Genomic DNA, 15,142 nt, shown 5'->3' with positions numbered 1-15,142 from the left:
ATGAAATAATTTATACGTGAAATCTTAAATTAATGCTCATAATATATGATTGTCAAAGAAAATAAAATTACAATAATTTAAAATTTATTTTACAATTTTAATATAAATTTAATAAAATAATTGATACGAAAGCATTTCAAGTATCTATTTTATTGCACTAATTAAATTATAATATTTATTATTGTAAATATTTAATAATTTAATTCAATTTAATTCTTATATATATATAAATAAAATAATTATGTGTTATAAACTATTTGATGCACGTGCAACTTACATGCTTTAAATGTTAGTGACAATAACCTGTTGCTAATCTATATAACTTCATTGCTAATACTATTTAGCAGCAAAAAGATATGTTGCTAATAATTTTAGCAATTAGAGGCTTCTATACATTATCGTCGCTAATAACTCTTAGCGATGCAAAATTTGTCATTAAATACCTAATAATTTCACTTTTTAATATTAAAATAATTCATATAAATTAAATTTTTAATATTATTTTAATAATAATTATACTTATATTTAAAAAAATTATTGTAATTCTGCATATAATAATTCAATAATTTCTATCCTATAAACATTATTAATTCATTAAATGTGACACCCCTCACCCGAATACAGTGTAGCCGAGCAAGGCATGTCACACTCGGTGCCGGAACACCCTATTTTATCTTACTTTATTCTTTTAAAATTTTGTTCTCGTTATATTTTTAATATCAATTATTTTTCTATGGAGAAACCAGCAGAGTTTCCCCTATTTCTATTATCATTTGGCATATTTTACTATTCACCTGCTTGAAATTTCAATAATATTTTCACAATAAAATCTCATCAATTATTTTCATAATCATCTCATCACACATTCAATTCTTGCAACTCATTTGCATACATGTCCATTCATACTCAATTTATGTATCAAAATTCTCAAACTTTATAATTTACATGATTTACAAGCTAATTTCATAAATTCACAATTTACATAATATACAATTAATTACAATACCATAATTTACATTACAATTAATAACTAATTGTAAATACATAGAATAACTTTTGTGAGCCCTATCTATATGCATTGCTGAAGAGGTGACAACTTGAACACTTCTGCAGATCTGGACTCCAATAATCTCAGTCAAATGTCCACTAGGTTTTAGCTTCAGTACCTGCGCGAAGGAAACAAATCTATCGCGCTAAGTATTTCTGCTTAGTGGTACAATAATATAACAAGAAAATAATTACAAATAAAGATAGAAACAAAACATAATTCGGATAATTAAAATTTATTTATACTTCACATGCGGTTTCTAAAATTTAATATGTTTTATCCTAATTTAGTCTTTTTTGGAAGTATTTATTTCACAAATGTATAGTAATAATGTACAATAGAAAAATAATTTAAAAATAATAAATTTATGCTTATATTATTATGTAAGTCACATTGGCAATATTTATTTATGTTATAATTTCCTTTGCTAATCTTTTAGCATTTTCTCAATACTTTCTAGGATGTCTCAGATTATTTCTGTCACACCCTACCCCTCTGTAAGGCATAACATGATCCCGTAGTATACCTAATGAATTATCAACTCCGTCTACTAATAACCCATTAAATACACTACAAGGGATTTTAAAAACTTTTCTTACTTCTTTTACAGTGGTGAGCACTATTTACAGGTGTTAAACCTTTTTGAACTGAAGTGATAGAACTAACACATTTGAATTATTTGGAATTTCTGAAAAAGATTTTGGCAGAGTGCCATCTGTATTTTGGATAAAACAGTTCTTCAGAAAACCTGTAAAAAGCACTTCAATATTTTTCCAAATCTCAACTCCAACATATTTCTCAACACAACATGTTTCTCAACTCAAATCCACAGTGATTTTTCAAATACTGCGATACAAGAAATATAATACAATTTTTACAAGCCAAAATAACTCATAATTATTTTACAACTTCAAGGTACAATTTGAATTTACAACTGCTCAAAATCAAAAACAATATGTACATACAGTGAACATACATTATAGTACAAAATGCAAAATGTGGTATACTCGTTATACCCGAAAATCTCTCGCTGGAGGTACTAGCAAATTTAGTCTCACGCTCTATCTGTCTGTCTACTGCGATAAAGAATAAAAGCTATCACGAGACAATGTCTCAGCAGTACAACATTAACCAAATACAACTTTAAATCACAATTCATAAATCATTTAAATGATGGATATGTAAAATCATAGTTAAATTCAAGACAATGAGTGTCAGAAGGAATTTAACACAATATCACAATAAATCTCAGAGATCAAAATATAGTTAGCTTCAAAAGATAGTGAATGTCAATAAGGATTTAACTCCATTTCACAATCTCATAATACAAATCAATAAATCACACACAGCTTAATCATGTTCCAAAGTTCAATTCGTCCCAAAAGCCGATGGCTAATGAGGTATTCAATTCGTCCCAAAAGTCGATGACTAATGAGGAATAACATAGCTAGCTAGCAAAAATATGAGTACTCATCCAATTCGTCCTCAATAGGCACACACCTCAACACTTCAGCCAGAGAGGGAATTCAATTCGTCCCACTAGACAAGCTAGTGAGGAATACAATCAATATACATGATAGCTGTGGTTTCAAACCATTTCCAATGCTTTTCAATCAATAAGTATCCATCAATATCATTCAAACAATTTTACATAGTTTCAAACCATTTACAATGCTTTTCAAGCAATAAATATCCATTCAAACACATTTCCACAATTTAAAACAATAATGTACAAATAGTCATAATTCATTTCAATTGAAAAATTCAAAAGAAATAGTTGTTGTGCACAAACCTCGATAATCGTCTCTGTCCGACTCAGTGTTTCCTTCCTTTTTCCTAAGTCTTTACTAACTGAGAAACACAATTTGAAGTGTTTCAGTACTAAATTAAACCGTCTCTATCGATAATGCTTGATAAGTAGTTCACTGAAAGCTATTATTTACTTAATCACCTAATATATCGACCCTCGATGCGTTCTAGGTAAATTAGGTTTTAGTGTTACTAATATGTCACATTCGATAGTCTTTTAGGGTTGGTACATGTTACCAATTTCATTTCCTTGTTTAGTGCATTTTATTGCAACTTGCTGGATTCCGGGATACTAGTTTGACCTAGCCGGACGACCTAGTTCCCTCGATTTTCGGGTTTCGGTCAAAACTACAAACTTGTAGATCTATGTCTTATGGAACGCGGGGCAAAATTTCAGGTTATTCTAAGTTATGTAGACCAAGTTATGGTTATTTTACTATTGCTGGTCAAATGGCATCAAATTTGGTCATTTTAGGTCAATTTTGGTCAACTTTGGTTCGGCTAGTTTTTGGACCCGAACTTGTGCAAGCTGTTTGACTTGCTTATGGTCATTTCTGGGCTTTGGTGTCTTCATAAGACTTGTAGATATGGGTCTTAACTATTCATGGTTAAAATTTCAGGTCAATTGGACCTGTTTTGAGTGAGTTGTGGCCTAAACACTAACTGCTGCCCAAATGGTCAGTTTTCAGGCCTCACTTGCACTTAATCCGGATTTGGTCATTTTTCAAGCTACCTTGCAAGCAGAATTTCGGTATGCTTCCTTCATGAAAGTTGGCACATTTTGTGCCTAGTTTCACCTCCAATTGGTCTCATACCAATTGGAGCCACACACTTAAAGTTATAGGCTAAAATGCATACTGTCCTTAAATACATTGCTTAACATCTATCAATTGCACATTTACTTGCTATAAGTCCACTTCTCTTCCCACTTCTATTTTGGTACATTACCAAAACCATTTATCACTCCATATTAAAGTCACTTTGGGCAGAATACAAATATCCTCAATACACCAAATGAAACTCTAATTCACAAAGTCCAAATAAAACAATATATACACATAACCACTCCTAATTATTACATACAATTTCCACAACCAATTTACATACATATTCATCAATCCTCAATAACACAATTCATCCAATATCTTCATGAATTCAAACATTCATCAAGGAGTCCCAAGGCTGCCGAAATGCTCCCCATTGCCAAAGTTTCCCATAGTTTCTTCCACTTCAATTCCAAATGCACAATCACCACATATACATGAAAATAACTTACTAGGACATTAAATCACCTTACTCAACATGAATTCCCACCAAATATATGTAAAAATAATTCATTAAATATACAACTTCATGGCTGTCCAAAATTGGATATGTCAATAACTCCTCAAAACTTTAAAATTTCTTCACAAAGCAAACACCCATAACATACTTACAAACTTTAACAAAGCAATATTCAAAAACTCAAACTTACCTATTGTTGAGACTTGCTAAATCTTCACTAAAACTTCTTGAAATTGTTATCAAACTCTTCCTTGTGATGTGGGGATAAATTTTAATGAAGATAGGTGTGGGAAAAGACGGCTTGATCATGGAATTGTGAAGGTTTGAAGGTGGGCGGCCATGGGAGCTTTTTAGGAGAAATTTGGTTCGGCCATGGCTAGTGCTTGAGGAAGAAGATAAAGGCAGAATGTTAGTGGAGAATTTCAGAGTTTTCAAGCTTTATGTAGTGCTTAGTGGTCCACTAAGTATTAGGATAATATTTGTTTAATGAAACTTTTACTTATTCAATTTCTTAACCCATAATTTGTCTTATTTACTTTTCATTCCAATCTCAATTTTTTTATGTGATTTTCAAACTTTAATAACACTTTATTTTCATGGAAATTTAGGTCAAAAGCCAACTCGGGGTGTCAAATGACCACAATGCCCCTGTTCGGGTTGCATTCCCGATTTTTCGGTAACACCGGGTTTTGTCCGTTTTTCGATTTCTCACTTTTCTTTGTACTAATTAATTGATTTTTCTTTGATATTTCTAATGATATTTATACTTCAACAGGGGTCTCTTTAAGTCCTAAAAATATTTTCCAGGGTTCTCCGCAGTCCAGGGCTAGTCAACGGTCCACGCCGTGACTTCCCGGTGTGGTCACCCATCGCTAGGGTTCTTGGCTCGCTTAACTTGGTTACCTTTGTTTGCTATTATTTTTCCTTTGTTTTTCTTGTATTTTCTTTTCTTGTATTTCATTATTTTATGTCTCCTCCCTCATATCAAAGTGTAGTTCTAGGCATCCTAGCTGTCCGGACAACACTGGTCACCGGAATAGTAGAACGCACTACCGAACATAAGGGTGTTACAATTTCATAATAAGTAAATTTTAATATCGATCCAGTTCATTTCGATTCTTTCTAATAAATAACTATTCTAATTTATTTTAGGTCATCTTACTCATTTATTTTATTTAATTTCAAATATTTTTAATTGATAATATTCTTAACTTATTTCAATAAATTTCACTGCCCAAGTAACCTATGACAGGCTAACTAAACTGGATAAGCGGGGGTCATTGGCACTGGACACCGCGGTGCCTCGGGCCATCATACCAGGGGACGTGTAAGGTCAGTACGTCAACCACGTATGCAGTCAGTATGGCTAAAAGCCATGATAACCAGTAATCGGGCATAAAAGGCATGAGTGCCGACATAAAACCATAAATACAGGTATAAAGCCTTACACAGTACTGCTAAAACAATACTCTATTGGCATGCCAATCTATCCAATTTGACACACGTGTCTAGGCAATACATGAGCACATTCGTACCATTAAGCATTAATATATATTATTATGTCATTATTTCATTATAAGGTTCAATTACAATTGATAAAATTTTATTCTATTTCTAGTGAAAACATAAATTCCTAAATCATAATTACACATAATTCATGCATTTCTCGTAATTTATATATTCATTATTCCATTCATGATAATTGCGATTCACATTGATCAATTTTCATGTACTATTTGTACATCGAAATATTTTCCTAGGGCCATATGGATTATTCCTTTATGTCCTAGAATCATTAAAGTTCAAAAATTTTTAATTCACTACTTATACTATATATATTGGTACTCATAATGGCTTTTTTAATTCCTTTTATTATTCCTTATGTTTTTTGGGTTACTATTCACACATTGCTATTCACTCAATTTGTTGACTTTTTCACACATAATAGTTACATGAGTTCTAACCACGTGAGATTAGCACATTTTGGTTCACCAAAGTGTTGGCATTGGTTGCCAATCAATACTTCAAACCAATAGGAAATAAATAAAAAATTTTAGTTTTTGGTGCTAGAATTCACTGTTTCATTAGGCAATTCTACAGTGAGAATTTGGCCAAATGTAGAATGTTCTCAATCAAAGTTGTTTCTTATTATGTCTAATTACATTTCCCTTTTTGAATCACTCAATTTGGAGTTTTCTAGCTCAAGATATGCTAATTTGAACAAGGCTGGCCGGATTGGTATCTACCCAGAATTTTTGGGCAGAATCCCATTCTGCAAGATTTGGTAGCTCAATTTTGGCTATCAATTTCATTTGATTAAGTCCAGAATTTGAGTTTGTGTTCTACATGAAAGTTGTTCTAAATTGTCTAAGCTTTTCATTGACATAAATTTTAGGTCAATTGGACCCTTCTACACTGAGTTATGACCAAATAAATGAACACTGTTCATTTGGTCATTTTGCCCAAGCAAAATGTGTGTTACCCGAATTTGGTCAATTTTTAGGACATCCTAAGTTTGTTTTTTGGACAGGGTTCCTTCATCAAAGTTGTGCCATTATATGTCTAATTTCATGTCCAATTGGCCTTGCACCAATTGAATCTACACAACTCAAGTTATAGCTGCCCAAACTTGCTAGACTCACATCCAGCCCTGCAGGTCCTATGAGGCAACATACCCAACCTCAAATTCCTCATCATACACAACCAAATGGTCACTAATTAACCATTAGAACTTTCATTCACCAACACATGAACAAAACCCTAGGTTTTACCCAAACCCTAACTCCACAATTCCAATTTGCTCAAGCAACATACAATCAAGTGTTCTAATCATCAAATTCATGTTTAATGGCATCAATTCACAATTATAATTCACTTGAATCATTGAAACCCTATGGTATCTCAAGGCTGCCAAAATTTGAAGGATTTCAAACATGCACAATTTGTTTAATTTCTCTCAAATTCATGCTCAATTTACACTCTAATGATGCCTACACAAAATTTAAAAGGTATAATTGACATTAACCTTGTTGTGTGCCAACCCAAGCTTGACAAACTCCTTTATTTTCACTTCTTTTTGCTGCCCAAGTATTGCTTTAATGGTGAAGACCAATTTTTGTGAAGGGATGATAGGGTTTTATGGTGGGATGAAGGGGGAAATCAAGCTTACAAGGGAGTTTTAATGGAGGTTAAGAGAGAAGATAGAGAGGCTGTCGAATTATGGAAGAAGAAGAACAGAAATTTTGTTTCATTTTTACCTCTTTTCTTTCCTTTTTAATTAGTTTAAGTGTGCTTGTTGAAATACCATTGGTGGAAGCCTTTTTAATGACATCGTAATTATGTCATAATTCAAGTTTTCATGCATTTTCTTTTCTTTTCTTTTCTACCCATTTTCAATTCAATTTTTAGCAATATTTATTCACATTTTATGTCATATAAATTATTTATTTAACTGGAAAAGTTAGCCAAAAATCATCTCTGAATACGAAAATGACCAAAATGCCCTCTGTTTGGCTTATTGAGCTAAAATCATATGTACCAATTTAAAAATTTTTCTAAGCATTTTCTTCGCATTTTAATGTCATCAAAACCTTACTGACTCTTCTCTGGAGTTCCAAAAATTATTTCACGAATTTTTTTCCTTAGGTTTAGGGCTTTTAGCTGTGAAAACAACAACTTCCCGTCAGGTTACCCATCGCTAGGGCACTGGCTCATTTAACTTGGTTGTATTTTATTTCTAAAATTTTTCTTAGATTTTTCTTACTATTATTTGTGTTATTTATGACTCCTCACTCTAGTCTAAATATTTTTTCAGACGTTCTAACTGTTCAGACCGATACCGATCACCTGAACAGTAGAATGTACGGAATTGCTACAGTGAGGGTGTTACATTAAAAATTACTTAATTTACTTTAATTAAATTAACAAAAAAAATTAAACACTAAATATTTATTTTTATTAATTTATTTTTTAATTTTTTTAAATATTTATAAATTTATAATATTAAATTTATTTTAAGTTTTGAATATATATATATATATATATATATATATATATATATATATATATATAAAAGTGAAAAGAAGGGGGAATAATGGTAGAAACAAAAATAACTTTTCACATAATTATGAAATTGTTATTAGAAATTAAATATTTAATAGATGTGCAATTCTAATCTTATTCAATTATAACTATTTTATTTGTTATAAATTTCTAACCATTTTAAAAAATATAAATATTAGTAATAGATAAATTTTAACTAAATATTAAAATTAAAAATTTGAATTTTTAATCCAATTTAAGTAAAACTACTTTATTCTTCATAAATTTAGTCTTTTTCTTTAAGTTATTCATATTGATAAAAATATAGATTTAACCAAACTTAAAATTTATTTTTATATATAAATAAATTTTCATTTATTTCATTTTCATTAGAAATAAAATTATTTTCAATATAATTAATTAATAAAAAATTCTGGAAAACTTTAATGAAATTATAATTGCGCTTAAATTTTTACTAATTTATGTAAACTGAATAAAATAATAAATAGAGAAAATTAACTAAAATTTTAAATAAAATTGAAAAAAGCACTTAAAATTTTTTTATTGATTAGTCATATTTTCAAATTCAAATAATTTTTTTATGTTAATAAAATATTATAATTTATAAATTTATTTCAAACTACTATTAATTAAAATTATTTAGATTTTATTTAGATAATTAATCGTTTGAAAAAAAAAATAAAAGTTATCATTTCAAATTTTTATCTATTTAAACAAATTTTATATTATCATTTAATTGCTACATGACTAAACAAAAAAGTTCCTTTGGTGGTTTTTCAATTGTAGTCAAACCTTTTAATTTTATTAATTTAATTTCAAACTTTCATGTTAGTTCTAATTTTAACAATTAATCTAATTAGATTACTTAATTGACAAATTATTAATATTAGCCAATCTTTTTATTTTATATCAATTTTAACAATTATTCTCAATATTATTTTAATTAATTTCTCTATATTTTGAAAATTTTAATTATATTTCTTTTGGTTTTGTTATTTGTTCATATTTTATGTTTAAATATTTGATTTTTCTTTTTTTTAATTTAAAATAAATGATAAGAAAGATGTAAATTAGAAGAATAAGTAGAAAGGGAAAGAAAAAAATTAAAAATTACAATAATAATAAAAAATTAAAATTAAATATATTTAATATATTATTATCTTTTATTATTTTTTGTCAATTAATGAAAAGGACTAGTTAAAATTAAGAAAAACTGAAAATATTTAAATTATTTTTATCAATCGATGAGTTTATTTACTTTTAATTTAATTTATTTCTAAAATTGAAAACAATTGGAATGGTTTATGATTAAATTAATAAAATTAAAAATTTTGACTGAAAATTGATAAATGATAAAAAGGTTTTAATTTTCTTTTCTTGTCAGTTAGCCTTATTTGATTATGTAAATATATGTGTATTTAAATTTACATTAAAGAATAAAATTAACATATTTATCATAAATTTTTGTTTTAAATATTTTAATTTTTAATTTATGTAATATATATATATACACTAAACTAACTAAACTAACTTGTTTTACTATACTCTTGTATTTTTATAAATAATTAATTAATAAATACAAAAATATGAACAGAACTTATGAACGGATCAAATTTTTTTTTATAATTTTTAATTTATAATAAATAATAATTGATATATTAAAATCTTAATCTTAATTTTATTATAAATCTAGTTTCAAAAAATACTCACATAACTAAATTCGTAACTCATAAACAATATATTAATAATAAATAATAATATGTAATTTTATAGCTTAATATTAAATTATTTATTTTTTAAATTTTTATATAATTATAATTCATTATTTTTTTATATAATTTTGACATAATTTTGAAATTTTTTTTAACTTATAATCAAAATTGATTAAATCATGATATAATTTTTACTGATAATTTCTTTTTCAGTCAATTGATAAACCATTATTTTAATTATCAATTTATTTTAATTTTAATTACTCATTAAAAATAATAAATATTTAAAATTAAATCAAAATAATTAAAAGTTAAAAAAATTAAAAAGTGACAAAGAAGAACACTAAGATTTTTAAAAACAATCTTTATTATTTTTATTATTTACAAAAATACCAAATTTAAAATGCATTTATAAAAAAAATTATTAATTTTAAAATTTTTATTACATTAAGATAAAATAAAAAAAATAAAATACATATTTTTTTGTCTTATAATTTTTATTTTAAATGAATTATAATAATTTTATTAAAAAAATTTAAAAAAAATTAAAAATATTTTAAAATAACTTTAGTAAATAGTAAATTTTAATTTATAAAATCAAAATATTTATATTCTCTAATATTTTATTTATAATTTTTATATATTAAAAATTATATTTTACATGTTTTATTTATAATATGTTTTATTTTATAATATTTTAATTAATTAAAATAATATAATCTATTAATTTTATTTCTTACAGTTTTTTACACAACTTTAATCAAAATAAAATACAACCATTTTAATAAATAACTAAATTATTTAATTGATTATTAAAAATAATATATTTTAACAATGTTATATATATATATATATAATTGAAATTACGAATTTATATGCAACACATAAAGATAAAAACTAAAAAGCACAAACTTTTCTTTATTCTTTTATATTTTGTACATGCAAGATTTATTTAGTTTTAATCAAGGTAGAAGACTTACATTTATTATCATTTGACTCATAGTGAGATAGCGTTCACTTTATGACTTCTTTTTAAAAAAATTCTTTTTTAGGTTAAATTAAAATTCCTTCACTAAACGTGAGAACTAATATATATATATATATATATATATATATATATACCCTCCTGATTGTATCTCACAATAAAACAATTTCATAAAAAGTGATTTTCACTCCGTGCATTAAAATAATCTCTACAGCCTTAACATTGCAAAACTGCTCAAAGTTTAATTATCCTACAACATAGAATCCGTGCTCAAATGTCTAATCACACAAATCCTCACACCACAATTGGCCTCACTCAAAGAGGTTGTAAATTTTAAACTTGACTCACCAACTTGATCCTGTAAATTATTTCAATTTATATGAATTATTCAAATAATCTATACACTTAAAAATTTAATTGAAAAATCAACAAAAATATGATTTAATAAGAAATTAACTCGTTTAAATTGACTTAAATAAAGCCAACTATTTAAAAAAAAAAAAAAACTAAATTTTTTAATTAGACTCCCAATTTACAAATTAATTTAAATTTTAGTCAAATATTTTTCTATACAGCAATTTGATAGATACACAAAATCAACCCCAATCTAAAATCACCCAATCCTAATCCATCTGAAAAATAAAATAAAATGACTCCACAAGAAATAACCGAAACCTCGGCACATTTCAGGAAAGGGAAAGGAAAGCAGGCCCTAGTCTATTCATTCAAGGGGTAATAATCACTATTGTTCAGCAATATCACCATCATTTTCCTATTCCAGAATTACTACTACATCAAAATTAATCATCCAAAGACCATAACAATCATTCCACGATCACCAACCATCTCAACTATCATTGCAATTAGTACCATGTATTGAGCGCCACAATCTTTTCTATTTTACAAAGGCATTACGTAACCCCTTCTTGCCAAAATTCATTACCATTTCCTTCTTATTATGGATAAGATGATCAGCAAAATGATCCCGATAAACACAACCTTGAAAACCCAACTATGTTAAAAACTCAAAACTATCCATTTGTGCATGAAAATGAAAACAAAAACTAATGATAAGCATTCAGCCCAATAAAGAGGAAGGACTGAAAAAAAGTATTATACAACAGGCCAAGCAAAGAAACATTTGTCATTCAGATATGCTTGGACATTGCACTTATTACATACACAAAGCATAAGGACCACTACGCTGCTCATCTTCTATGCCTCCGACATCAACCATCCCACCAAAACTATAACCTGCGAACTACCTATATATACAAATTCGACTTTATAAAGAGACTATCATATTCTGACCACTCTCATAAACTTGGTAAGTTGGAATACAAACCTTGCATCTCACTTTCTGTTCATATCTCCTAAGCATACATATTTCAGCTGCACAGTTTGAAAAGCAAAAGAGATTAAAGAGAGGGACCAGAGTACTACTTCTATGTATTTATTTTTTTACTACTTTTATTTATTTATTTATTTTTTATTTTCAATTTCCCACGGGAGATTAAAAGGATGTTTTGGATAATGCCTACCTCCAGATATTCATCCATCCCATACTTGGAGCCTTCCCGTCCTATGCCAGACTGTTTTACTCCTCCAAATGGAGCCACCTGCACCATAATCAACATTTTAACACACCAGACTTGTGTTACCATGCTAATCTATAGAACCATGCAGGATAAATCCCACCTCTGTTGAAATAAGTCCTTCATTGACACCAACAAGTCCATACTCAAGTGCTTCAGTGACACGCCATGAACGTTGAATATTGTTTGTGAAAATATATGCTGCTAATCCTGCATCATTAACAGTAAAAGACAGTATACTCCTGTATTCTAAAATACTATGACAACTGAATACAGAGGGGAATATAACCATGAAAACAGATAGGGAATGTGTGATGAATTTTAATCTGCCACACAATCAAGATTAACCAAGATAAACTTGTATGGACAGAGCAAAGGCAGCAGAAAGGTTCCATATTGGAGAAGAAAACAAGACACACACACACATATATATATATATGAGGCTGATGAAAAAACCTGCATTTGTGTTATTAGCAATGGAGATAGCTTCCTCCTCTGTTTTGAACCGCATGAGTGGCGCCACTGGTCCAAATACTTCCTCTCTGATGCAAGAAAAGAAAATGCACATTAATATTTCTTCAACTGATTGTATTCTAGCCTGAAAGAAAAAATAAACATCTAGATATATAATTTTTCATGCACTGGCACAACTGAAAAAGGGTGCACCTGAGGTGCAAGGCACAAAAGGCGGGCAATGTTAGCAAGGCAAGCCTCAGGCAGTCCTCGTTTCATTTTTTAATTTTAACCACAACTAATCATATCAGCACAACACCATCCCGTTGGGAAGTCCAGAAACGAAAAAAGATAGAAGAGAAGATCGAACATGTGCTTTAGGTTGCTATTGCCTGCTGGTACGAATGAACCAGGTATTTATTTACTTGTTCTTTCCTTCTTCCTTTCCTCCTCTCTCTCTCCTAATCACATGGACTTTTTCTTTGATTCTTTCTCAATCTTTCCTTTTCTTTCTGCTTCTCTACTCCTATCTCTCTCCCCATTAGCACCACTTAGGTTTTTGTCTAGGGAGACCTGCTGCTTGTTCTTAATTTGTTATATTTTCTTTTGAATTTATTTCAGAATAAAAATTTTCTTTTAAGACATTAATATCCATGATAGTTCAGTTTTATTTTATTTGATTGCAAAAATGCTGTTATTTCTCTATTTGAGTGTTAAATACTATTACGATATGATGTTGTAATATGATACATTATTTTATTTTTATGATTTCTTTTTTGTTTTGTGCCTCACGTCATTCAGGCGCATGCCTGTGCCTCAGCTCAGGCCTCCTCTGCGCCTTTAACTGTGCCCTCAATTCTCCCTCTCTCCCCCTCAACTCTCCCTCCCTGACTCTCCCATATCCCCTCAATGTCTATCTCTTCAACCCCAAACCCAGCACACCAAACCCGCGCCCCACCCCCGCCCCCCAAAAAAAAAAAAAAAAAAAAAAAATAATCAATGCTCTCATATCCAACTCCGCCTAAGTAGTTTCCGCTTAGCCGGTCCCAAGTCCGAATAAAGGAGGAGGGTTGCGATAGTTGACAACTAGCGTAAAAATTTCGTCACGCCTTATAATATGGATTCAAATGATATAAACGTTGGGGCGTCCTCTACTAACGACGCGCTACATCGAAGCCCGGGTGTAGTGATAAATATGCAACGGTGTAAGGCGTTCACCGAAAGCGACGCGCCATGCCGGCGCCCAGGTGTGGTGTTAAGTGAGCAAAGGTTCCCACATCATGGACGGGTATGGATAAAGAAGTTAATTCATAGGATAGATAGTAGAACAGATAGTGGAACAGAACACAAAATAGACATAGAAAACAATAGAAGATATCATAAAAGGAGACCAATTAGGAAGTAACAGGATAGGGGGAATATCAGAGTTGGTACTTGAAATGTTGAATCACTTACAGGAAAATTAATGGAGCTTGTAGATACCTTGGAAAGGAGAAGGGTGAATATTGCTTGCATTCAGGAGACTAAATGGGTAGGAGAGAAAAGCAAGGAAGTGGGTAATTCAGGGTACAAACTGTGGTTTACCAGAAAGGAAAGAAATAAGAACGGAGTGAGCATAATCATAGACAGGACATTGAAAAACGCTATAATAGCTGTTAAAAGAGTAGGAGATAGAATTATACTAGTAAAGCTAGTACCAGAAGGAAAAACAATAAATGTAGTTAGTACTTATGCCCCACAAATAGGACTAAATAGTGAGAGTAAACAAAGGTTTTGGGAAGATATGGATGATTTAATGCAAAGCATACCGAATGAAGAGAATATTTTCATTGGAGGAAATTTGAATGGACATGTAGGAAGTGATAGGCAAGGCTATGAGAATGTTCATAGAGGTTTTGATTTTGGCAGTCGAAATAAAAAGGGAAAAAGCATCCTGGATTTTGCTATAGCATACGACCTAGTACTAGCAAATACCTACTTTATAAAAAGAGAGTCACATTTAGTGACTTTCAAAAGTGGGCAACATAGAAGCCAAATCGACTTCCTCTTAATCAGGAAGACAAATAGAGCTCTATACAAGGATTGCAAGGTCATTCCAGGAGAGGCTTTAACAAGTCAACATCGGTTAGTAATCTTGAATGTCAAGTTTAGGAACAATTCAAGTAAGGTCAGAAGAAATAGTATAGCTCGAACA

The 15,142-nt window shown here is 29.4% G+C and overlaps 1 protein-coding gene across 2 annotated transcripts in view; it reads right to left on the bottom strand.

Moving 5' to 3' along the window:
* Nucleotides 1-11,823: 11,823 nt before the first annotated feature.
* Nucleotides 11,824-15,142, bottom strand: part of LOC110660672 (succinate-semialdehyde dehydrogenase, mitochondrial) — a 44,733-nt gene continuing 41,414 nt past the window's right edge. For both annotated transcript variants that reach the window (XM_021819048.2, XM_021819049.2), the window contains exons 17-21: nucleotides 12,952-13,037; nucleotides 12,599-12,705; nucleotides 12,442-12,519; nucleotides 12,246-12,292; nucleotides 11,824-12,165 (exon numbers count right to left, since the gene is read on the bottom strand). In XM_021819048.2, coding sequence (XP_021674740.1) covers nucleotides 12,254-12,292; nucleotides 12,442-12,519; nucleotides 12,599-12,705; nucleotides 12,952-13,037 — 310 coding nt within the window. In that variant the 3' untranslated portion in view covers nucleotides 11,824-12,165; nucleotides 12,246-12,253. The remainder of the gene's footprint in view (nucleotides 12,166-12,245; nucleotides 12,293-12,441; nucleotides 12,520-12,598; nucleotides 12,706-12,951; nucleotides 13,038-15,142) is intronic.

The sequence above is a fragment of the Hevea brasiliensis genome, chromosome 4, assembly GCF_030052815.1.
Source record: "Hevea brasiliensis isolate MT/VB/25A 57/8 chromosome 4, ASM3005281v1, whole genome shotgun sequence".
NCBI lineage: Eukaryota > Viridiplantae > Streptophyta > Magnoliopsida > Malpighiales > Euphorbiaceae > Hevea > Hevea brasiliensis.
This window is presented reverse-complemented; position numbering and strand designations above follow the sequence as displayed.